The 26,342-nt window shown below is 43.2% G+C and overlaps 1 protein-coding gene across 2 annotated transcripts in view; it reads left to right on the top strand.

Annotated features, from left to right (window-relative positions):
- rae1 (ribonucleic acid export 1) overlaps window positions 1-20,360 on the top strand; it is a 32,497-nt gene extending 12,137 nt beyond the window's left edge. For both annotated transcript variants that reach the window (XM_078555494.1, XM_078555495.1), the window contains exons 6-14: window positions 2,660-2,746; window positions 4,113-4,199; window positions 4,813-4,884; window positions 6,903-7,010; window positions 8,512-8,618; window positions 8,708-8,786; window positions 11,507-11,701; window positions 16,006-16,091; window positions 20,161-20,360. In XM_078555494.1, the coding sequence (XP_078411620.1) occupies window positions 2,660-2,746; window positions 4,113-4,199; window positions 4,813-4,884; window positions 6,903-7,010; window positions 8,512-8,618; window positions 8,708-8,786; window positions 11,507-11,701; window positions 16,006-16,091; window positions 20,161-20,167 (828 nt within the window). In that variant the 3' untranslated portion in view covers window positions 20,168-20,360. The remainder of the gene's footprint in view (window positions 1-2,659; window positions 2,747-4,112; window positions 4,200-4,812; window positions 4,885-6,902; window positions 7,011-8,511; window positions 8,619-8,707; window positions 8,787-11,506; window positions 11,702-16,005; window positions 16,092-20,160) is intronic.
- Window positions 20,361-26,342: the final 5,982 nt, after the last annotated feature.

Genomic DNA, 26,342 nt, shown 5'->3' with positions numbered 1-26,342 from the left:
TTCTTACCCAGCAGGCACATGGATCGAGATCAGTAGGAACTCTGGCTGATTTTCCTCTTTAGCCCATCTTAGAACCAGGCCATCACTGCCGGAGTTCCTCATGCATTTCTTAGGCCCAGCTATCTCCCACTCCTTCATCAATGACCTTCCCTCTATCATAAGGTCAGAAGCAGGGGTGTTTGATCTTGATTGCACAGTACATGCAAGTTCAATTCCATTTGCCATTCCTCAGATCATCATGACCTGGACTTGGGTATACAGGACATAATGTCAAAGTTTGCAGGTGACATGAAATTCAGAAAAACAGTTAACAGTGAGGAGGATATTAACAGATTTCAGGAGGGTAAAGACAAACTGATGAAATGTGCATACACATGGAAGATGAAATTTAATGCAGAGAAGTGTGAAGTGATACATTTTGGTAAGAAGAATGAGGAGAGGCAATAGAAACGAAATGGTACAATTTTAAAAGGGATGCAAGATCAAAAAGCCCTGAAGGGTTGCATGCACAAATCTTTGAAAGTAGCAGGGCAAATTGATAAGACGGTTTGAAAAAGTATATGGGATCCTTTGCTTTAAAATATTTACATGGAGTACAAAAACAAGGAAGTTATGTTGAACTTTTATAAATTATTCGTTAAACATCAGCTGGAGTATTCCGTTGAGTTCTGGGCGTCACCCTTTAGAAACAATGTCAGGGCCTTGGACATGGTGCGTGGAAGATTTATTCGAATGGTCCCAGGGATAAGGGACTTCAGTTACATGGAGAAACTGGAAAAGCTGGGATTATTCTACTTTGAGCATAGAAGGTTTAAGGGGAGATTAGAGAGACACCCCAAAGGCTGAAGGATTTTGATAGAGTAAGGAGGAACTTTTGCTGGCTGAAGGGTCATTAACCAAAAGGACACAGATTTATAATAATTTGCAGTAGAGCCAGAGGTGAGGCGAGAATGTTTGTCTTCTGTGCAGCAAATTTTTATGATCTGAAATATACCTGATAAAATGACGGGAACAGGTTCAATTGTAACTTTCAAAAGGAAATTGGGTATGTGCTTGACGAGGGAAAATTGCAGAGTTATGGCAAAAGAGCAGCTGAGTGTGACTAATTGGATAGTTCTTGATAGTAATTGGATGGGGTTGAATGCCTTCTGCATTGTAACATTTTATATTGTAGTCATTTCGCCTTGATATCTCCCACGAACATCAGCCCAGGAGACAGTGTTGAACAGGAACAGCTGGACCAGCCATGTAAATGCCTTGGGCATTGGCAGCCATGTCAGAGGCCAGATAGTCTGTGTGAGTAGTTCACCACCGTACTCCGAAAGGTATTCTGCCACCTACAAGGTACAAGACAGGAGTGTGATGGAATCGTGTCCACTGCCTGAATGGATGCAGCTGCAATTCCAAGATCAATACTATCGAGGACAAAGCAGCCCACTTGATTGGCAGCTCAACCACAACCTTAAACATCTACTCCCTTCACCACCAGGGCATCATGGTTTCTGTGGCATTATCTACAAGTTACACTGCAGCAGCTTACGAAGGTTTCTTTGACAGGGGAAGGGGTTTTTAAGCTCGATACATAGAATAAAAGGTACTCTTGCTTTGATAAAGTTTCTTTGACAGCAGCTCCCAAAACTATGATCTATATCATTCAGAAGGACAAGAGCAAGAGTTGCATGGGAGGGTACACCATCACCTCCAAGTTCCCCTCAAGCTGAACACCGTCCCAACTAAGCCATATATCTCTGTTCCTTATGGTCACTGGGTCAGCTGTGGGAGTACCCTCACCGCAGACTGCAGCGGTTCAAGAAGGCGGCCCACCAACAATGTTCCCTGTAAACCATACAGTTTGCAGCAACCTGTAAGTTCCTGTGCAGACTGAGCACAAGTCTGTGCCTTTAAGTTAATGTCCATGCACAGCCATGCAAAAAAAAAATGGTCCCATGTACTTAAAATTAATAGGCCATGCACAGCAAAAAAAAAAAATTAGAGATGATGTTGCCCATCATCACAAAGGCATCTAGTAATGGGCGAGAAATACCTGCCTTGCCGTTGGTGCTTATATCCTGAAAGAAAATGTTTAAATTTGAAAAGCTAGCTAAGCACAGAGTGAGCCATCAGATTGGGAAGTTCTCTACCACTCAAGCATTAGCAGCTGTCTTTTAATTGAACTATGGATTTCTGTGAAATAAATTGAGTACACACTATTGGAGAGATGTTAAGTTGGTAATTTTTCTTTTGAATTGATACTTGTGATGTGCATGTTGATGGCCAGGCTGGCATTTGTTTCCCACTTCTAGTTGCCCTTGAGGAGCTGGGCCTTGTTCTTGAACAGCTGCAGTGTGTATGATGAAGGTACACCTTTCTGTTGGCTAGGGAGTTTCAGGATTTTGACTGAATGACAGTAGAGTTGATGGTGTTCTCACGGGCTTGCAGCCCTTGGGAAATAGCGTAAACTTACTATGGGAGGGATTTTTTTAGCACGAAACACAGAATAAAATGTACACTTAATGAGGATTATTATGTACACTGACTCTGAAGTTTTATGCAAGCTATGTTATGATGTGTTTTCATTGCAGTGTAGTATGTAAGAACTGTTTACTTTAACATGTCAGCTGTTAACCCAGTGTGGTAATGCATCTTCATATCTTTAAAGGATGGGAGCAAAGTGGTCACAGCATCATGTGATAAAACTGCAAAGATGTGGGACCTCAACAGTAACCAGGCAATACAGATTGCACAAGTAAGTGGATAGCAAGATGTTCAGCAATACTTGTGGGTATACTCAGGACAAGATACATATGAAACAGAATGGACCCCCTTGTTCACTTTTAGATTTTGTTGTATTTCTTCTAAAAACATGCAAGTTTGCAAGCACGATGACTACTGAAATTGTAATCAACTATGAAACTAGATTGTCCTCTGTGTCAGCGAGGCGTTAACTTGCGACTGTGTTAGTGGGGCAGCATGGGGGAGCAGCTATAGCCATGGAACAGTATTGCACAGTTTGTCCATAATTCACCACTGGCAAGTTCCGATCTAAATCCTGCTGTCTGGAAGCAGAGCAAAGGTCTTCCCACAGGCTGGTAAAATTTGAAGGAAAGTCACTCCACACACAAGCAGGGGATTCCGACAAAGGAATAACACAGAGTGGAAAGTGGTCTCCTGACCTGTCCTGTCTCTTCTCCAGAGCACAAAGACCAAATTTACATATACATTTTCACCAAAAGTATATTCAAGCTGGAAATCTTGCTGAAAACTTTGCAAACTCAGTTACTAACACAGCCTTGGAAGGGTTACCAGCACAGATTCTCCAGAGTAATACCTGGTGTAAGATGCATGAACTAACTTGTATTCCCTTGAGTTTAGAAGGTTGACGGATGATCTAATCAAGGCATTTAAAATGATAAAGGGTGGATACAAAAACCTGTTTCCTCTGGTAGGGAATCTAGCACAAGGGGACATAATCTTAAAAATAAATCCAAGCTATTCAAGAGTGAAATTAAGAAGCACGAATTTACACAAATGGTGATCATAATCTGGAACATTCTGTGCCAAAAGGTTGTGGTTGCTGGATGAATTGGAATTTTCAAAACTAAGATTGATAGTTTTTTTTTTGAAGAACTCATTTTTGACTCAACATTAATTCTGTTCCTCTCTCCACAAACACTGCCAGAACCGTTGCGTATTTCCAGCACTTTCTGTTTTTATTTCAGATTCCCAGCACCCTCAGTATTTTTGCTTTTATTTTATTGATAAATTATTGTTTGATAAGGGCATCAAGGGATACAGAATGGAGTTGAGGTAAACATCATCCATGATCTAATTGAATGGCTTGAGGAACTGAATGGCCTCCTCTCGTTCCTATGTGCAGCATCTGGGAATCCCAGCACCTTCAGAACTACTACAAGTGGCTCTGTAACAAAAGGTCAGCGTTAAAGTATCAGGGTCTCGGGGTTTCCAAGTTCTGTATTTGGAGGTTAAGTGGAATTAGGCTGTACTTTCTTACTGTGTACAAGAGGAGGTGCAAGGAAAATGGTCACATGGCTTCAGGAGAATCTTGTCTTTAAATAGTACAGCACGAATAATAATGCCTGTTTGAACTACAGCACGACGCTCCCATTAAAACTGTCCACTGGATCAAAGCACCTAACTACAGCTGTGTAATGACAGGAAGCTGGGACAAGACATTAAAGGTATGAATTGACTGTGTTCATATTCAACTTGTAGATGTAGTACATCCTGTTATACAACAGCCTGGGAGTATTGAGGGTAGACTGCTGTGGTTTGTAAAAACAAAAAGTAATTCACAAGACGCAAATTGCCTTTGAGAAGGTAGTGGTGAACTGCCTTATTGAGCCGCTGGAGATAATGTGGTGAAATCACTCAGTGCTGTTAGGGAGGGAGTGCCAGGGCTTTGACACAGTGATGATGAAAGAACAGAAATATATGTCCAAGCTAGTTTGGTATGTGATTGGAGGTGATGGCGTTTCCATGCGCCTGCTGCCCTTGACCTGATACAGCAAATTTTGAGTATTGTAGGTAGGCTGCTTCTGTTTTTGCTATTGAAGCAGTAACTGGGTAATGATGAGAAGTGTGTCTAGAGACAATGAGGCCAATTTTAGCACTTTCACCCCTGCCTTGTCTGAGATTGACCAACTCACACCTAAGGTTAAACCTGGAAAAGTATTTGTCTGAAACATGTTCATGAAACCGGCTGCAATGTTAAATAGCTTTTGAGCTTATGTTTTTAGGTGGTGAACAGCCTATAATACGGCAAGGATATTAATTATTCCTCTTGTATTACAGTTCTGGGACACGCGTTCTCCAAATCCCATGCTGACATTGCAGCTGCCGGAGAGGTGTTACTGTGCTGATGTGGTAGGTAGCTACATTACAATGTAAGAAACATATCTTTTTATTTTCTGTCGGACTGTGGGTTAAAATTACAATGGCTGAACTTTGAAAGACATGTCCACTGGAACAGGATGAGAGATATATACAATGTTGCAGTCTTGGAAAAATGTGCCATGAAAGACAGCATGGTGCCGGAAAGGAGCCCTAGACCAAGGGAGATGCCTGGCAATAGCATTTTAATTGGCTGCTGACCAGGTTGTGTGTGAGAGCAGTGCAGTAGAATAACTCCTAGCCTAAAAGGGAAAATACCTAAAACCTCTTGCTCCTGTATATGGAAGATTCCAGTAATTCCGCAATAATAGCTAGCTGGCTTTTTCTCTTTCTATCTCTAACCTACTCTCTCTCTGAAAACCCCTGTCAAGAGGCAAAAGGGGAAAATCACTGTTAGAGACATTGAAAGGCAAGTGCTCAACCACTGAACTAAATACTGAAAGTGCTGGAAGACCACCTTGTGCCATCAACAAGAACTGAAAGGAATTTGGAAGACGTCGATCAAAATCAACCCATCGAATCCTGCACCCTGGAATTGGTGCTATTGAACTGTTTATCCCACCCTTAAAATCCATGTTTTTGTGTATCTTACGTGTCTTGTGTGTATAGGGATTTAAGAAGGGATAGACTTTAGGTTATAGGGTTAGAAATTAGCAGTTCACATTTCTTTGTTTTGCCACTGGTTAACGACAGTTTGTTCGATTAAACAGTTATTATTAAGTCTACAAACCTGGTGCTGGTATTCTGTTAACCTAAATTAGGCGGGTTGATCAAACTTTTTTCACGTTTGTTGCGGCTCGGAGAGCATTGGGGCTTGATATTGCAGCGCATTATCCCCAGTGAGTCGTGACAACAACAACACCCATACAGATACACATTTGGAGTTGCCATGAAAGATCACGGGTGGTCCATGAAGCAAACCTGAGTCCTACTCACTCACCCTGACCCCTCAAATGAATGTAACTTGTTCCAGTCAGAATAATAGATTGAACAGGAGCAAGCCATCAGGGAACCATTGTTGATTTTGTATCCTTGCACTCTTTCCTGGTGAACAATGTGAAGTATTGGGAGGACTCGTGCTCTCATTCGCTGGCAGGCTGCAACATGGACACTTTATACCAGTTGATAGGCTGTATGGTGGGTATGTTTTATGGGCTCCCACAACCCATACCCTGGGAGGAGAGGAAGGGGTGCTGACACCCTCCCGAGTATCCCACTGGATGTCAACTCAGAATTCAGTCAGACTGAGGTTCAAATCCTGCACCTCTGTGAGACAAAAATGCTAGGCCAAAGCCTCGCTCTTTGGTGAACTTAGCCACTCCATCATATTTCTAACCAATTAGACTTGTGTTCTTTCCGTCCTGAAACTTGACATGTTGCTGAGTTTTCAGATTCAACCCAGGAACGTGAATTCAAACTGTATTGATATTGGTGAGGGAGGAAGGGGGTGTGGCTTTGCTCCTGCCACCTTACAGATTGCTGGCTAGCTTTTGACTAGTTCCAGATATTTTTTTCTGACATAGTAGTGTTTGGGAACTAACTCAATCAAAGCCTTGTAACAGAGCTCTTAACTCAATGTGTGCTTTTAACTATTAAGTGGAGAAATTAAAAATGTGTATGTATAGTTATCAAGTTGTGAAAATATTTCTACAAATTTGTGAGATTGATGCATTTTTATGCAGCAATAAAGAAATATGGGAACTCAGTAAATTATGGGAAAATGCACATTTCTGCAATTGTGTTATTGTATTGTTAATCTCCTCTGTGTATTGCACAGGAGGCTGTCAGAATGTTCAATCTCCATTCCATTTTATAGGAAAGCATTAGAATGAAGGAGGAAGCCTTTTGGATCAGGGATTGGGGAAGGTGAAATATAATAGTTAAGGTGCAAGGGTTTTCTTGTGTCAGCTTTATTGTGTTTACTCCAGTAAATGGACATATAAGATTCCTTAATTCCCCTCTCTCCTCTCTCTCTCTATGTTAAATGACAGTTGTATCCCATGGCTGTGGTCGCCACTGCAGAAAGAGGCCTGATAGTCTACCAGCTTGAGAATCAGCCCTCCGAATTCAAGAGGATAGACTCTCCTCTCAAGCATCAGGTACAATGACAGCAACACCTGACTGCTGGAGAAAGGCAGTGGTTCCAACAGCAGGAAATGTGCCCTTTTCGTTATTAATTTAGATTGATGCACAGGTCCATACACGCCCATTGCACCTGCTGCTGTGCTCAACGGCTGCAACGGCCTCTCTTTGTTATACAGAGTTTTTGGTTTTTTGGTACATTTTTAACAAATCCCCATGTCTATTTTTAGCCATTCTTTGTTTCCACTCAACTTGGACTTTTATCTGGTAAGATCTGTCCTTTTTATAAGAACTTAGAGGCAAATCAGTTGGAGCAATTTTTTTTTACTTATTCATTCATGGGATGTGGGCTTAGCTGGCTGGGCCAGCATTTATTGCCCATCCCTAGTTGCCCTTGAGAAGGTAGTGGTGAGTTGCCTTCTTGAACCACTGCAGTCCATGTGGTGTGGGTACACCCACAGTGCTGTTAGGAAGGGCGTTCCCAGATTTTGACCCAGCGACAGTGAAGAAACGGCAATATATTTCCAAGTCAGGATGGTGAGTGACTTGGAGGGGAACTTCTAGGTGGTGGTGTTCCCATCTGTCTGCTGCCCTTGTCCTTCTAAAGGCAGTGGTCGTGGGTTTGGAAGGTGCTGTCGAAGGAGCCTTGATGAATTCCTGCAGCGCATCTTGTAAATGGTACACACTGCTGCTACTGTGATTGCACATGCTTGACTCACTTGGATTGATTATAAGTCCATCCCATCCTCCCATTACTGGGGAATAAATCCAAGAGCCAGCTCTACGATGGCACATAGCATAACGGTATTTGTTACTGAATAATTTGCTAAATTGGGCCATTTTCATTGGTGAGCTTGGATGGCAAGGCTTAACAAAGAACATAACTCTGGAGAGCCCAATCCTACCCTGACCCAATGTGCAGACACGCAGCTTGAGCAAAGATTGCCGGAGAGGGATTAGGAGCAGAATCCTAATGGAGTGTGTTTCATCTCCATAATGGAGGTTTGTCGTAGTCAATCTTAGTTTCTGCCCAATGTAAGATGAACCAAATCAGCATAAATCATTTGCCCCAGTATCCAATATGCAAGGAAAATATTTGCTTCTACAATCTCTCACACCGCCATCTACACCTAATCCAAGTCATCAAGGATTCCTCGGCAACACTTATTAAACCATGACTCCACATTCCAGAAGGGCAACAGGCACATGAGAACACTATCGCCTCCCATGTTTCCCTCCAAGTTGCGCACCATCCTGTTGTCATTTCTTCTTCTTTGGGTGAAAACCCTGGAACTCTCTACCTAATAGTACTCTGGGAGTACCTTCACCAGACAGACGGTAGCAGCTCAAATAGGACAGTGAGGGATGAGCAATAAATTCGGGCCTTGCCAGCATTGATTGCCCCCACTCCCCCCAAACTTCCATAAATGAAATCAATCCATCAGTTTACAGGAACATAATCTGTTCGACTCGCACTGTGAAGCTCATGTCCTCAACACCTGTTTAAACCTTTTTCAGCATCGCTGTGTTGCCATCTTCAAAGATAAACAGAATAAGCCCACAGGATTTGCGCTTGGAAGCATTGAGGGTCGAGTGGCCATTCATTATATAAACCCTCCCAACCCGTAAGTATTCTTAGTTTTTTGACCATTTCTTTGTTTTGTCGATATATTGCTTTAACAATCTGCTCAAAAACACTTTTTTTTTAAAATAGTGCAAAAGACAACTTCACATTCAAATGCCACCGATCTAATGGAACAACCAACACATCTGGGCCTCAAGATATTTATGCTGTGAGTATTGCAGAGAAGCACAAATCCTCAGGAATATTTATGTTCCAGAGCAGTAGGAGAAGCACAAATCCTCAGGAATATTTATGTTCCAGAGCAGTAGGAGAAGCACAAATCCTCAGGAATATTTATGTTCCAGAGCAGTAGTTTATTTTCTCAAGAATCTGAGCATTGAGGCGAACAACTTAGAGTAAAAAGACTTGGCTAATGGTGAACTCTGACACTTGCAGCCTGGTCATGTTATCGGTGTGCCCATTAATATCAAACCCAATTACTCACTAACTTTTTCCATGGATTTACAACCATGTCAGCCTCTGCAACCTGATCATACAGAATAAATTTCAGTACAGGAGGAGGCCATTTGGCACATCATCTCTGTGCTAGCTCCATATCATACTTGATCGATTTAATTATGTTCCCTGGGATTAGAGTGCATCCATAAATTTTGCTGTCTGATATCAGTGTGTAGTTTCAATCAAAACAGAAAAGTCTGAAAATACTCAGCACCTGTGGAGAGAGAAACAAGGTTAATATTTCTAGTCAATGACCTTTCATCAAAACTGTTGAAAAAGTTAGAGATCTAACAGATTTAAAGCAAGTACAGAGGTAAGGAAAGAAGAAAGGGGAAGGTCAGTGATAGAGTGGAAGGCAGGAGGAATTAAATGACAAAAGGGATGGTAACGGGACAAGTAAAGAAACAGAAGGTGGGTCTAGAGGAGGTGGAAATGATAATAGAATCATTACTAACACCTGCTGTCTGATAAAAATGTGAGCAATGGCTAGGCTCTAGAACTGTTGGACTCTGTTTAGTCCAGAAAGCTGTAAAGCTCCTGATCAACAAATGAATGTGCTGTTCCTTGGGTTTCTGCTCATATTCACTGGAATAATGTAGGAGGCCAAGGTCAGAGAGGTATGAGTGATGGGAAGAATTAAAATGATAAGCTCTGCCTTTCCTTCCACCTCCAGCATGATGCCACCACCAATTACATCTCTTTCTTTCCTTTCAGCATTTTGAAGGGACCTTTCTCTCTACGACCCTATCATGCACTCTTCCATCTCCCCCAACGCCCCTATCCTTCCCACAGCAATGTCTTATGCAAGCACAGGAAATGCAACGTTTGTCCTTTTACTTGCTCCCTCCCACTGTAAAGGGGCCCTAATGCTGCACCCAGGTTTAATTGTATTTCTTTCAACTTAATACACTCTGTTTGCTGCTCACAATCCAGCCTCCTCCATGTTGAGAGACCAAATGCAGATTCAGTTATCACTTTACCAATACTTCCATTTAGTCTGCAACCATGACCAAGTGCTTAAAATTCTCATTTTCACACACTGTCCATTCCCACTGTGACCGGTCATTGGCCTCCTCCTCTGTTCCACTGAGGATTGATGTAAGCCATAGGAACAGCACACCTCACCTTTCGATTAGGAACTTTACAAGCTGCCAAACTCAACATTGAGTTGAACCATTTCAGATCAATCACTGCTCCCATTTTTTGGGGGATGGCAGCTGTTAGTCATGATTTTGCTGTTGGCATTTCCACCTCCCCTAGACCCATCTTTTGTTTCTTGCCACATTTTAAGCCCCTTTTGCCTTGTCTCATCATCGCTTTTGTTTTTTTATCTCTCCAGGCTTCCAACCAATCACCTTCCCTACTTTCACCAGCCCCCTGCCCTTTCCCTGCGTCAGTACTTGCTTAAACCAGTTACATCTCTAACTTTTCAATAAAAGGTCATCTACCTGTTAACGCTGTTTTTCTCTCTCCATAAATATTGCCTGACCTGCTGAATATTTCTTGTATTTTGTGGATATTGTAAAGTTGAAATAAGTGTTTTACTTTTGTAGATTTGTATGTCATAATCATTTATCTTTGGACGGCAAACAGTTAGGCAATCGTAAGGCCTAAAAGGAAAAAACCTATAACCAGCTAATCAAACTTGATCAAAACTTTACCATCCAAAGATAAATAAGTATAACATATTTCAACCTGTAATTCCAGGAATATCTCTCTGTCCGTATAATGAATAGGACAGGAGGCTCGCAGGTGCTAATCCAATGCTGTAACTTGCTCAGCAATCTGACTGTATATTATACTAAATGTGGAAAGTGTTTGGAAGAGGTGCAAATACATTAGCACACTGCTCAGAGAGAACAGGAGCTGACAGTAACCCAGGGCTGCGAGCCCACTCTGGCACTCTAATATTGTCCAATATGCCATGTGTGAACATTTGGCAGCCTATGCACTAATTTTAATAGAAAACGCTTTCTCTTGCAGGTAAATGTACTTCACTTGTGTGATTACTTAATAAACATCTACTACCATGCAGTGATCAAGGGCTTAAGGCATTCATTACAATCAAAGAATGTTTGTGCACCCTGCTTCTTGCCTTAGATTTTACCCACAAATGCACACAGAAGTTCAACACTGGCATGTGATCTCAGTTATCATTTATATAATGACAGTCTATTACTCTTCTTATTTACTAATCAGAAATGAAATTAGCCCCTTCTGGATTCCCAGTTAGCCACATATGGCTGACATCTTGGACAGCACTGCTGTACAGCACCAGCCTGAGACCTAACCTGGCCCTTTAATGAATTTGTACAAATTCCACAATTAAATCTCAAAGTGGTGAGTTGTAACCAATGATTTGTTGCAAGTGTGGTGGTGATTACTCCAAGTTGCCATTTAACAATCTCTTCCTTTTGCTACTTCTCCCAGGTGAATGGAATTGCATTCCACCCGATACATGGCACTCTTGCCACTGTGGGATCTGATGGCAGGTTCAGTTTTTGGGATAAAGATGCTCGCACAAAACTCAAAACATCAGAGCAACTTGACCAGCAAATAGCTGCCTGCTGTTTCAATAATAACGGGAACATCTTTGCCTATTCATCAAGTTATGACTGGTCAAAAGTAAGTACAAGTATTGTGCTCTCTCTGTCAATACCTGGGTAATGGTAATAAATGAAGAAAATTGAACTTTTGACCATGTAAGTTGTAAGCCTTGAGCATTTATAGGACAGCTGTGGCAAGACCTGTTTCCAGAAAGGAGTGCTCTCCTTGGCACCTATGAAAAGAACAAACTCAATTAAGAGACTCTATTACTGCTATGATAATAGCTGGGGGTGCTCTTGTATAGTTGTGGAAAGGTCTGGTTCCAGTAGTGGGTGCTTTGCTAACGCTGTGGCAAGAGCTAGTTTCTGTAGGGATCACCATCTTGTAGTTCATTGTCATTTTTATTTTAAATTGAAATAGTATTCTGGTAGGAGAATGTTTCCGTTCTCTGCCAGTTTGGCCCCAGCTGCCCTTTTATTGAAGATTTTGTTTGTTATAATTGAGTTCCATTTGGTTGCGAGTGGCTCAGAGACAAGCCTACCCTGTTTTCATCTGATTCCCACGTACACAGTAGAAGTTACTGTATAGAGACAGAATGTCACAGTGCAGAAGAGGCCCTTCGGCCCATTGAGTCTGCACTGACACGTGAGAAACACCTGACCTACCTACCTAATCCCATTTGCCAGCACTTAGCCCATAGCCTTGAATGTTATGACGTGGCAAGTGCTCATCCAGGTACTTTTTAAAGGATGCGAGGCAACCCACCTCCATCACCCTCTCAGGCAGCGCATTCCAGACCGTCACCACCCTCTGGGTAAAAAAGTTTTTCCTCACATCCCCTCTAAACCTCCTGCCCCTCACCTTGAACTTATGTCCCCTCGTGACTAACACTTCAACTAAGGGGAACAGCTGCTCCCTATCCACCCTGTCCATGCCCCTCATAATCTTGTACACCTCGATCAGGTCGCCCCTCCGTCTTCTCTGCACCCACGAAAACAACCCAAGTCTATGCAACCTCTCTTCATAACTTAAATGTTTCATCCCAGGCAACATCCTGGTGAATCTCCCCTGCACCCCCTCCATTGCAATCACATCCTTCCTATAATGTGGTGACCAGAACTGCACACAGTACTCCAGCTGTGGTCTCACCAAGGTTCTATACAACTCCAACATGATTTCCCTACTTTTGTAATGTATGCCTCGAATGATAAAGGCAAGTGTCCCATATGCCTTTTTCACCACCCCACTAACATGCCCCTCCGCCTTCAGAGATCTATGGACACACACGGCAAGGTCCTTTTATTCCTCAGAACTTCCTAGTGTCATGCCGTTCTTTGAATACTTCCTTGTCAAATTACTCCTTCCAAAGTGTACCTCCTCACACTTTTCAGGGTTAAATTCCATCTGCCATTTATCTGTCCATTTGACCACCCCGCCTGTATCTTCCTGTAGCCCAAGATACTCAACCTCATTGTTAACCACCCGGCCAATCTTTGTGTCATCTGCAAACTTACTAATCCTACCCCCCACATAGTCATCTATGCCGTTTATATAAATGACGAATAATAGGGGACTCAGCACAGATCCCTATGGTATGCCACTGGACACTGGCTTCCAGTCACTAAAGCAGCCTTCTGTCATCACCCTCTGTCTCCTACAACTAAGCCAATTTTGAATCCACCTTATCAAATTACCCTGTATGCCATGTGCATTTGTCTTCTTTATAAGTCTCCCATGTGGGACCTTGTCAAAGGCTTTGCTGAAATCCATATAAACTACATCTACTGCACTAGCCTCATCTACACACCTGGTCACCTCCTCAAAAAATTCAATCAAATTTGTTAGGCATGACCTCCCTCTGACAAAGCCATGCTGACTATCCCTGATCAAACCTTGCCTCTCCAAGTGGAGATCGATTCTCCCCTTCAGAATTTTCTCCAATAGTTTCCCTTCCACTGACGTGGGACTCACTGGCCTGTAGTTCCCTGGCTTATCTCCACAACCCTTCTTAAATAGCAGAACCACATGAGCAGTTCTCCAGTCCTCTGGCACCTCCCCCGTGGCCAGAGAGGAATGAAAGATTTGGGTCAGAGCCCCTGCGAACTCCTTCCTTGCCTCCCTCAGCAGTCTGGGACACAAATCATCCGGACCTGGAGATTTGTCCACTTTTAAGCCTGCCAACACCTCCAATACCTTGTCACTCCCTATATTAATTTGCTCAAGAACCTCGCAGTCTCCCCGAGTTCCATACCTTCATCTTCATTCTCTTGGGTGAAGACGGATGTGAAGTATTCGTTTAACACTCTACCGATGTCCTCTGGCCCCACCCATAGATTGCCCCCTTGGTCCCTAATGGGCCCTACTCTTTCCCTGGTTATACTCTTCCCACTGATATACTTATAGAATATCTTGGGATTTTCCCTACTTTTACCAGCCAGAGCTTTCTCATATCCCTTCTTTGCTCTCCTAATTGCTTTCTTAAGCTCCACTCTGCACTTTCTGTACTCCACTAATGCCTCCGCTGATATGCTCCCCTTGTACCTGCTAAAAGCCTCTCTTTTCCTTCTCATCGTATCCTGAATATCTCTGATCATCCATGGTTCTCTGAGCTTGTTACTCCTTCCTATCACCCTAGAGGGAACATGTTGAGCCTGTACCCTCCCCATTTCCTTTTTGAACGCCCCCCGTTGCTCTTCTGTAGATTTCCCCACAAGTAGCTGTTCCCAGTCTACCTTGGCCAGATCCTGCCTTATTTTACTAAAATCCGCTCTTCCCCCAATCCAAAACATTTTTTTGCAACTTGTCTATTTCTTTGTCCATAACAAGCTTAAATTGAACCATGTTGTGGTTGCTATCACTAAAATGCTCCCCCACCACCACCTCAGCCACCTGTCCAGCTTCATTCCCCAGAATTAGGTCCAGCACTGCGCCGTCCCTTGTCGGACCCTTTACATATTGACCTAAAAAGCTCTCCTGTACACATTTCAAGAAATCCACTCCATCCAAGCCCTTAACACAATGTCTATCCCAATTATTGTTGGGAAAGTTGAAATCGCCTAATATAATTACCCCATTATTGTTTTTACACACCTCTGCAAATTGTGCACATATTTGCTCCTCAATTTCCCACTAACTATCTGGGGGTCTATAATAAACATCTAACAATGTGGCTGCCCCTTTTTTATTCCTAAGCTCTACCCACAAAGCTTCATTCGATGCCCCCTCCAAGATATCATCTCTCCTTACTGCAGTAACTGATTCCTTAACTAATTTCTCTCTTTTTTTTCTCACTCTCGCGCTCTCTCTCTCTCTCTTATGTGTGTCGAGGCTGATTCTACTTCTATCTGGGATCAGCTAACTCAACACACATGAGGGATCAAACCTAAGACTTGCTACTCACTGGAGAAGCTGGCTGATGTATCGGTAAAGCTTCAGATGGTTTTTATCGTATACAGTAGTGATCAATACCCTGACCCTTTGAATAGGCACTTCTGCCTTAGCCCTGGCTGGCACTGAATTGGGATATTGCGATCAACCTGTAACTTGATTCCTGCTGTAAATAACGAGAGCTGGAAGATCAGAGATGTGCCTGGCACATGCACACCTCTCCACCACCCCCACCTTCTGCCTGTCGCAGCGATGCTGGTGAATTTCAATCCTGACTTGAGAGCAATATTTTGAATTTTAAGTGGCATCCAAGCCCAAAACTATTCCTAGAACTATTTGCAGTTACCAAAGTTGGGGGAGATGTCATGTCTGCTTTACTTTTTCCACAATATTCAATTGGAAGAATTAATTCTATACTCTTATCTTGATACCCTGTTTTGGACTTAACCATATTAAGCTATGATTAAGGATGGATTTTTAAAATGATAACAAGCATATAATAGACTGAAACTTTCCTTAATTTATACTTGAATTTGTGGAAGCCATCATTTATTAAGCTTAATGTAATCATATACCTAACGCAAAATTTTATATTAGATGGCTAGCTGATCTTTGAGTTATTGCTTCTGAGGCATGAAGTGCAGTTGTGATGTTCAATGTTAAGATAGAGCTGCATTTAATTGGGTCTATCCCTTAAGATTCATGCTCAGGTGAGCCCTGTGAGGTGTAGTCTAAGAAGGCATATTCCATAGGCAAATAATGGATGAATGTATAGCAGAATTTCTATAGGTTGACACATGATTGTAAATCACTAGCTCCTGTTCTTGGTGAGGAGAGAGAAGAGGCTAATATAAGGTCATAGCTGTGATAGGAGATGTAAAGGGATTGTGTCTCTACAATACACTGTTACCATGTGCTTTTACTTTAATTCCTAAAGAGACTTGGCTGTCAGTTGATTAATCGGTTACAAAAACATTTAAATGTCTTATTTTCAGGGTCATGAATATTTCAACCCACAGAAGAAGAATTACATCTTCCTGCGTAATGCTGCAGAGGAGCTGAAACCCAGGAACAAGAAAGGGTAAGTACCACAGTCAGGCTTCCTGCAGGCAGCCAAATCTCCCACCTATCTTCTGATTATCCAGACCACTTCATTTAATGTCAGAGATGGGGGTGGGGTTGAAACTAGTGGAGTGTCTGACAATGGATTCCACTATTATCTGGTGCCATATTTATCTTTTCTGCAATTGATGCACTAAAATGCACAAAGATATGGTGGAAATTAGCGATTATTTCCCTTCGCAAATCAGCCAGACCTGTTGCTTATCACCAGATCAAATACAAACAAGTAAAGCCCTTTGGGTTATATTAGTTCATCCCTCTGGATATACTGTTACTAACCCCCACACCCCCACCCCTCTCACAGTTTCCAAGTTTCTCTTAAATTAGGAGTGTTCATGTGATCCCAAGGCCCAGGTATTTCAGCCCCATTAGCACTTAGATTATTTCCTGCTTGGGCCTGTTCACATTCTTTGGGTCAGTGGGTTTGGAAAGAAGCTGTTCTTGATGCTGTTAGCTAATTGTCAGTTAAATCCTCAATCTGAGCACCAAGATCTGTTAGAATTGGCAATTTGGGATGCGCGTTAGTTAATGGGCACATGAAATTAAGCTTTAAATCTGGTTCCTGAGGCCCCTTGGTACAGTGCTTGACATCAGGGCTGCATTTGAGTGTGGCACCAAGGAGCTTGAGTGAAATGGAAGTCCATGGAACTTGGGGGAGAAAACTCCACTGTCATGGCTAGCACAAAGGAGGATGGTTGTAGTTGTTCGATGTTTAGGACATCACTGCAGGAGTTTCTCAGGGTTGCTTCCTAGATAATGAAGCAATCCATGCCAATGTGCAGTAAGGCCTGGCAAACACCCAGGCTTGGGCTGATAGATGGCAAGTAGCCATGTGCCACTCAAGTGACAAGCAATCACCATCTCTAAACGAAAGTCTAACTGCCTCTTGATACTCAATGCTATTGCCATTGTCAAATCCTCCAGCATCAATGCTCTGGGGGCTATCATTGACTGGGAACTTAACTGGACTAGCCACAGGAGTACAAGAACAGGTCAAAGAATTCTGCAGTGAGTGACTTGCCTCCTGACTGCCCAAAGTTATTTCACCAACTATGAGGCATAAGTCAGGAGTGCGATGGAATATTCTCCACTTGCCTGGGTGAGTGCAGCTCCAACAACACTCAAGAAGTTTGATACCATCCCGGACAAAGCAGTCCACTTGGTCGGTACACTAACCACCATCTTAAGCATTCGCTGCCTTCACCACTGATGCAGAGTAGCAGCAGTGTGTACCATCTACAAGATGCACTGCAGCAATTTGCCAAGGCTTCTTCAACAGCACCTTCCAAACCCATGATGTCTACCATCTAAAAGGGCTTGGCAGCAGATACATGGGAACACCACCACCACCTGCAAGTTCCCCTCCAAGTCACATACCATCCTGACTTGAAACTAGATTGTCATTCCTTCATTGTCACTTGGTCAAAAGTCTGGAACTCCCTCCCTGACGGCACTCTGGGTGTACCTACACCACATGGACTGCAGCGGTTCAAGAAGTGACTCAACACCTTCCCTATGGCAATTAGGGATGGGCAATAAATGCTGGTCTTGCCAGTGACACCCACATCCTATGAATGAATAAATTTTTAGCATGACAAAGAAGAACTTGAATTTATATAGTGCATTTAATGACCTTAGAGCACCCCAAAGTGCTTTACAGCGAATGAAATACCTTTGAAGTTTAGTCACTGTTGTAATGTAGGAAACGTGGCATCCAATTTGTGTACAACAAACTGCCACAAATGACAATGGGATAATGATCAGATAATCTGCTAGTGATGTTGGTTTATGGATAAATGTTGATGCCAGGAGAACTCCTGTACTCCTCTTCAGAATAGCGTCATGTGATCTTTTACTCCCACCTGAGAGGGCAGATGTGGCCTCTGTTTAATGCATTCGAAACTTTGTACTTTGACAGTGTAGCACTCCCTCAGTGCTGCACTGCAGTGTCAGCCAGGGTGGAAATGACTTTGGGATGCCCTGGAAGAGGCAGAAGCCCTGGTGTTAAATGATTCAAAGGTCATTGCCTCATTACATAGTTTGGACTTTATTCCAAGTGCCAAGTACCTTCCCTGTGCTGGAACCTCTAATATCTTAGTACTAGGCCCAACATGCAAGGGCAGAATGTGGATGGGGATTGTTAGTATTTATGCCCAAACATTAGTTTTCCACAATATCAACCCAGGTGTTCCAGTGAGTTACCTATATAGAAATGATCTGCAATCCCTGATAAAATTATTTATAAGTATTTTATAAAACCAGACCATTTTGAAGAAGTAACATTTACTTTCCTATTTCAGTTCACGTTTTTTGTAAATATTTTACTGGAACAGCAATGTGCACACCCTCATCACAGCAAAATACAATTGAAATATAAGGGACTCATAGCGTGAAGGAACTAAAGATATGAATCCAGAATGTTTATTTAATGACTGCACGAGGGGCTCCCTTTCTATTCTGCTGAGACACACACCAGGAAGGGTCTGGGCCATGGCGGCAATATTGGGGTCAGGAGAAGGTGCTACAGTTGGCCCTAGTGCATCAGGGGATTGATGGGTAAGAATCAGGATAGGGATAGGGTTATCAGTCTCTGTTGCTCCCCTGAAGTGTGTACATGGGCAGGGCCTGCCTGGGATTAGTCACCTAGTCTGGCACATTAAAAAATGAACACTTCAAGATGGTACCAGAGGGTACCCGTGAAATCCTGTCCCCACAAGAGTCAACATCTTCAGATGGCAGGGCGAAACAGACACATGTCTTGTTAGATCTTCCCTCTCGTTTGATCCACTAACTATTCCCAGCCCCTCTTCCCACTCCCTCCCCACCCACCCAAACTCCTGACATTCGTAGTTGTAAAACCTAAAACATGCAGCCGTTAACATCAGCCGCCATTGTAACAGTTTGGTTTTTTTCTTCAAAAGACGTACAGTTGGTGATATCCGTTCTTGAGTTGAAGAATGCACAGTAAGTATGCCGTGCTGCTTTTCTGTGGTACAGTACCAGACACTGCTCTAATCTCCCACAGGGAAAAGGAGCTCTTTGGTCTTCATTTATTTGTCACCTGTGGGATTTCCTTTGAGCAACTTCTCCAGGGGATCCTTAGCTGTCTATCTTTACCGGTGTTGGAGATGTCTGGTGGTATCACTATTATTGTGGCGAAGTCCACTTAAAACTTAAAACCTTTTCTACCTGCACCTGTTGTTTTTATTCCAATGTAATTTTAAAGTAGTACACTCCTTTTTAAAGAATATTTTCCACCTGGGTTGCACATCCCGTTGTCTTGACAGGCTACACATCTATTGTTTGACTTACTATTCCAATATCTTATTTCAGTAAGCTTTGGCAGTTGAAAGCATCCTAAATGTGTTTGTAGATTGTCTCCTTGTTCAGTGGGTGTCAGCCCCATAACATAAAAACTGTTCCTACTTACCTACTGTCCTTAAGAGGAGTTAGAATAATACATAGAAGGAAAGACAGACTTGCGTCTATGTAGCAACCTTCCTAACAGGACATCCTAAAGTGTTGTACAACTAATGAGGTCATGTTGAAGTGTAGTTACTGATGGGACGTAGGAAACGTGAGACAGGAATAGAATGTGCTGGTAGAGTGACATGAAGTAAATAGTGGGAGGAGACTGTGTAGAGCATAAACACCAGCCCAACTGTTGGGCTAACTGACTTGTTCTTGTACATTCAGTGTAACTGGAGGAGTTCAGTGAGAGATTACAGGCGGATTGGGAAAATGCAGCCCCCCCCAATGCAGCAGTGGGCACTGGAAGTTGGCATTGGGCATTTAATTGGGGCAGAAGATTTTCGGGGTGAATCTCCTTTGTGGTTATCCACTCCATTGATGTTACATTGACAAAGCTGGAGGCGGGTAGAGGAGATTCAGTCCCTGCAACCAGCACCCCCTTAACATTGAATGTAATCTGGGCTGGGAGTACTTGATGGTTTGTCCCAAAAGAATCGGGAAAAGGATCAGCTGGTAGCTCTGTGTAATGCTCTCGTTTTCTTTTTCCCCCTTTTCAGAATTTGAATACCAGCAGCTGGTGATTTCCAAAATCCTTTCAGAAGCAGAGCCATCGGAGAAGGACAGTTTTTAAACTCGTGGAGCCATAGCTACAGCTGCTGTCTTGATTTCTGTCACTTGCTGTTTCCCTGGACCACACAGCATGCCTTGTTTTAGATTGTTTCGTATATTTTCCCATAATAAAGTTTTCATTTAATTACTTTGGGCTGTTTTTGAAATGTGAAGGTGCTGGGGAAGAAAGAATTCAACAGTGCCTCACTGCTGTACACCAGAGTGCCAACCCTTACAGCAATGGCAGGCATGTCCTCAAACAGGTAACAGGAGCCGAGTAGGGATTTCACTTCTTTAAGCACACAGTGTTGGGAAAGGCAGTCTTAGGAGTCAGCTGCTGTATCATTTGCACTACTGCTCTTGACTATAACTGTTGCAGGTTAACTGTTGCTGTGTTGTTTTCAGAAACCAAAGTGAGGGGAAAATACTTGTTAATTAAAAGGATATTAAAGATTAAGACTGAAAATAAAATTTTATTTGCAGGGTTTAAGTTACACAGCGGCAGCCCTCTACCTTCAAGATATTTTTATGTAATTCAGATTAAAGTATTCACTCCGAAAGGGAGATATGTTGGAGCCCAGACTTGCTGGCTAGTTATTCCACAACAAGAGGCATCATAGCTGATCCTAGTCCTTTACTCACCTGATTTCACAAAATACAGGTAAGGAAGGCTATTCTGCCTCATGCATTAAGAATAACCTTAAAGTCTTTCACTTTAGCATCAGGTTGATCTGTACATGATATAGAAACTCACAGGAGGTAATGGCACTGATGCCAGGCTGCAGTTAGTACTTTGATGTTTCACTGATGCCAGGCTGCAGTTAGTACTTTGATGTTTCACTGATGCCAGACTGTGATCAGGTATTTTGGTGCAGATCCGCTTCTGAATCTGGGGTCTCTTGAAACCATGTGGGAAATTTAGTCAGCTGTTTTTTGTTTTTCCAAAAATGCATGAGTTTACAGTGTAAATTTTGACCTTGCACTTCTAATATTGGTCTTCTATTGAAGCTTTGCTCTCACAAACTTGATGTCTTCTGCACTCCTTGCTCCACTGACCCATATTTGGTCATTGCTTCATGTGCAGTATATCCCTCTCCAATTGTGTACTGTAGGAACATGAAGTGAATTGCACTTTTTGGTGTAATGGAGAAACATTTGGGCAGTGGAAGTGTTGTTCAGTTATGCTGCCTTGTGACAAATGCGAGATCAGGACAGCATTGCAGCGAAAATGCACAGAGGTTGATGCTATCATTTGAATACAAGATAGTAAGCAGTTAATAGGTGGAGACCTTGTAGCACAGCAGGTAGCTTCCCTAACTCTGGGCCAGAGCTCTGGATTCAAGTCCCACTCCAGGACTTGATGGTCAAGGAAGGCATGTTCATGACATGGCCAAGCAGGTTGATTATCAGCCTATTAAGTCCTTGCAATACACCTGATGGCAGGTGGTAAGATCAGGATAGTTTAGAAGGCAATGGCAAACCACTGCAGTGATTTGCCAAGCATATTCATGGACCAATCCGCTGGAAGTCCATGGTCGTCCACACCCTCTTTGGACATGGTACCTGAAGGAGGAGGAGGAGGAAGCAGTTACTAGCTTTGGAAGTCATGGACTCCAAACATGAATCACAGAGTGCAGAAGAGGCCCTTCGGCCCATCGATTCTACACCGACACGTGAGAAACTTGAGTGCTTTGCTCAGCTGTCAAATGCTTTGCTAGCCAATGATACAGGACCTTGAGACCAGAAAAAAAGAGTACATTTATATAGCACCTTTCACATCTCTGAATATCCCAAAATACTTCACAGTCAATGTAGTAGTTTTGAAGTGTACACTGTTTTAATGTAGGAAGTGCAGCAACCAGTTTGCACACAGCAAGGCCCCGCCAACAACAATGAGATATTGACTGGATTCTATTTTAGTAATGTTTGAGGGATAAATATTTGTCAGAGCATTGGAGAGAACTTCCTTGCTCTTTGAATAGTATCCTGAGATCTTTTACATCTACTGAGAGGGCAGGCAGGGCCTTAGTTTAATATCTCATCTGAAAGACAACACCTCCAACAGGAGACCTCAGCTCTGAAGAAGTCATACGGACTCAAAACGTTAACTCTGTCTTTCTCTCTACAGATGCTGTTAGACCTGCTGATTTTTCCAGCATTTTGTTTTTGTTTCAGATTTCTAGAACCCGCAGTATTTTGCTTTTACCTCCAACATTGTGACTCAATATTTTATCTCAGAATGGCCACACTGGACTCATTTTATTTGTTATTGGGCTATGGGTTCACTGCAACAAACTTGCTCTTGTAGACTGCTGTTTCCAATATCTGAAGTGTCAATAACCAGAGGAGATAAAGTTTATGATTGGCAAAAAAATCAGAAGGGGAAAATATTTGTTAGAGTTTGGAATGCATTGCTTGAGGTAGACACAGATTGGATATTTCCCTCCAAAAGGAAATGGATCATATTTGAACAAGAAAAATGACAAGGGTATGGGGAATGAGACTAACTGGATGACTCTTCAGAAGAGCCAGCACAGACTTGATTGAATGGTTTCCTTCAGTGCTGTCCTATTATGTGATGAGGATAGCATGCTATTTAAAGATATGACACTAGATGGCAACCTAACACCATTGGATCTTGTTAAATAGCAAATTCTGTCAAAACTTTGTGTGCAAGTTAGGTTATGTCTTTCAGAGAGAGGCCATTGACACAGGTGCACTCACCCATCTCAATAAAAGTGCAAGGACCCCCGCACATACCCTCACTCCCTGCTCCTTCAATATAGATGGCTGGCTAGCCCTTAGTTCTACCCACAAACAATCTGTCCACTTATCTCCTGCAGAATCCCTAAATAATTTTAAATACCTGAAGGGGATCCACCTATCTGTTTTTTCTTCTTCAAATATTATCCATTTCCTTTTGAAAGGAAATATCCAATCTGTGTCTACCTCCCTAGCAAGCAATGCGTTCCAAATCCTAACATATATTTTCCCCTTCTGATTTTTTTTGCCAATCATAAAATTTATGCCTTCTGGTTATTGACACTTCAACTATTGGAAACGGCAGTCTTCAAGAGCAAGTCTTTGAATTTTCCTGAGAAAGAATATACCCCCAGACAGAGTGGCAAAGGAGGAGTAGCCCCCTGATAATAAAGGATGGCATAAAGACATTATTTGAGAAAGAATCTTGGCTCAGAAGATCAGGAAGTAGAATCCGTATGGGTAGAGTTTAGGAATAATAAAAGTCAGAAAACACTCGGTACCATTTAGGCCTTCAAACAATAGTTATACCATTGGACAGAGCCTTAATCAAATAATTGGAGCTTGTAACAAAGGCAAAATAATAACTGATACTGAGTTTAGGCCAATTTTACAGTAGGCGTATGGGTGTAGGCCTGACGAGCTGGTGCGTAAAATGATACATGATGACATTGGGCGTGCGTCCCAACGTCACTGCGCACCATCGTGATATTTTGGAAGGCGGACGCGTTATGGGGACGGAGGTGCGCCCACCATTAATTAACGGGCTTGTTAAGGCCCCTGAGGCAGCATTTGGTTTCAATTTCACACAGTCCATGTGATTTTCAGTGCATTACAAGGGTGCAACAGGCAGGCAAGTTGGCCACATTTTCAAAAACCTCATCCACTGGTGGGATAAGAGGGGTGAGTGGGCTCGCTAATGCGAGTTGTTAGAACTTTATTACTTACTGCTACTTGCTTTGTGAACAGGATGACTTAATTTCGCTTCAAAGCTGCTTTAACAGAAATAACAAGCTTCAGGTCAGGACTCCAAAGGAGTCATAACACTTGGGGCCTTCCAGGTATCAGACAGCTTTCCCTTACCCTGGGAATGGGGATTGTGGTCTTCACTGGAGGTACCTCCTCTGAGGAGGAAGAGAGGGCCAGAAGGGGGAGGAGGTAGGTGTCCTTATGGAGCCTCAAGGGGAGCCACCTGTGGGAGGACAGGCACAAGGGGCGCAGGGCCAACAGGAAATCCAAGGCGGAAGGGGCTGCATAAGATGCCACTATCCTCCTACAGACGGCGAAGCAGCTACCTCAATATGTCAAAGATGCAGTACCAAAGGAGGCTCCACCTCTCAAGGGAAACAGTGACCTTCATCTGTAAGATGATCGACCCTGAGATCAGCTCAAACAGTGTGGGTGGACACCCCATGCCAGTGGCACTGAAGGTCACAGTGGCCCTCCACTTCTATGCCTCCGAGTCTTTCCTGGGGTCAGTGGGTGATTCTTGTGGAGTGTCTCAGCTGTCCACACTTGTGTCAAGCTGGTGACAGATGCTCTGTTCAGGCGTGCATTGACTTTCATTCACTACCGTATGGATGAGGCCAGCCAGACAGAGCGAATCACAGGCTTTGTTGCGATTGCTGGCTTCCCCCATATCCAAGGTGCAATAGACTGCACACATGTGGCCATCAAGGTGCCAGCAGGTGAGCCCGGTGCCTTTGTCAACAGGAAGGGATTTGACTCCATGAACGTGCAGATAGTGTGTGATCACAGGATGCAGATTGTGCAAGGTACCCAGGCAGCTCCCACAATGCCTACATCCTCAGACACTCCCAGGTGCCAAGGCTCTTCAGTGCTCCAGCCCGGCTGGATGGATGGTTGCTGGGTGACAAGGGCTATCCCCTCTAAAGGTGGCTCATGACGCCTCTCCACCATCCAAGAACAGAGGCTGAGCAGTGGTACAATAGGAGCCACGGCACCACAAGGGATGTGGTAGAGAGAACCAAGGGTCTTCTCAAGATGCGCTTCCGATGTCTGAACCATTCAGGGGATGCACTGCAATACCCTCCAGATCGTGAGTTGCTGATAGTGGTTGCATGCTGCGCTCTCCACAATCTGGCACTGGAAAGGGGGGGACGCAGTGGAGGAAGAAGATGTTGACGCAGCTGCTCTGGCAGCAGACGATGAGTCCAGTAGTGAGTCCAAGGACAAGCACAGTCAGGAGAATGCTGAGGGGAAAGATGCTGATCTAGGCAACCTCCTGGGAGGCAGGGACACCCGGGAAGCTTTGATCCAATGCTCCTTCAGCTAACCTACCAAAGATGAACCACAGCCACATGCCAGGGTTGCAGACTCCATACTCGATACCTGACAGTAACATTTGCTTGGTCAGCAATATGAACTATGTGCCATTTCAATAAAGCTCAATGACCATCAAGTCACTCATAACATCATGGGTTACCGTTCACCTGCAGAACCAATGAAGCACCCAGAGGCTTGTTGATAACAAATACATTTACCGGTGTGGAGCCTGGCATACATAAGTAAAATTAAGTATAAAGGTGTTCAACATCACACCAACTTAAAAAGAACTTAAAAGTGGGGCAAAAAAAGACCAGTGATAAGCCCGTGTTGTGGCTAAGGTGATTTTCGAACAAAGATGCATTATTTCCAATTCTCCAGCCCTCTGACACCATGCCAGCATCAAAGGAGGCTTGAAAGATTATGGGAGTACCTCCACAATTTCCACTCTTACTTCTTTAAGCTTCCTCAGATGTAGCCTATCTGGTCCTGGTAACTTATCAACTTATCAATCAGCCTCCTCTTTATCAGTTGTTCACCCATCCAATACCTCAACTACTTCCTCTTTCATTATGACTTTGGCAGCATTTTCTTCCTTGGTAAAGACAGATGCAAAGTACTCAGTATCTCAGCTATGCCTTTTGTCTCCATACATATATCCCCTTTTTGATCCCTAATTAGCCCCACCCCTCCTCTTACTACCCTTTTACTATTTATATGCTTACAGAAGACTTTTGGATTCCCATTTATGTTAGCCATTCAAACATGGACAAAAGAGCTGAACTCAAGGTGAGGTGAGAGTAACTGAAGTCAATGGGAATCAGGGGAAAAATTCTCTGCTGGTTGGAGTCATACCTAGCACAAAGGAAGGTGGTTGTGGTTGTTGGAGGTCAATCAACTCAGTTCCACAACATCACTGCAGGAGTTCCGCAGGGTAGTGTCCCAACCAACTTCAGCTGCTTTATCAATGGCCTTCCTATCATCATAAGGTCAGATGTGGGGATGTTCGCTGATGATTGCACAATGTTCATCACCATTCACGACTCCTCAAATACTGAAGCAGTCTATGTCCAAATGCAGCAAG

This window comes from Cetorhinus maximus, chromosome 13, assembly GCF_964194155.1.
Source record: "Cetorhinus maximus chromosome 13, sCetMax3.hap1.1, whole genome shotgun sequence".
Lineage (NCBI taxonomy): Eukaryota > Metazoa > Chordata > Chondrichthyes > Lamniformes > Cetorhinidae > Cetorhinus > Cetorhinus maximus.
This window is presented reverse-complemented; position numbering and strand designations above follow the sequence as displayed.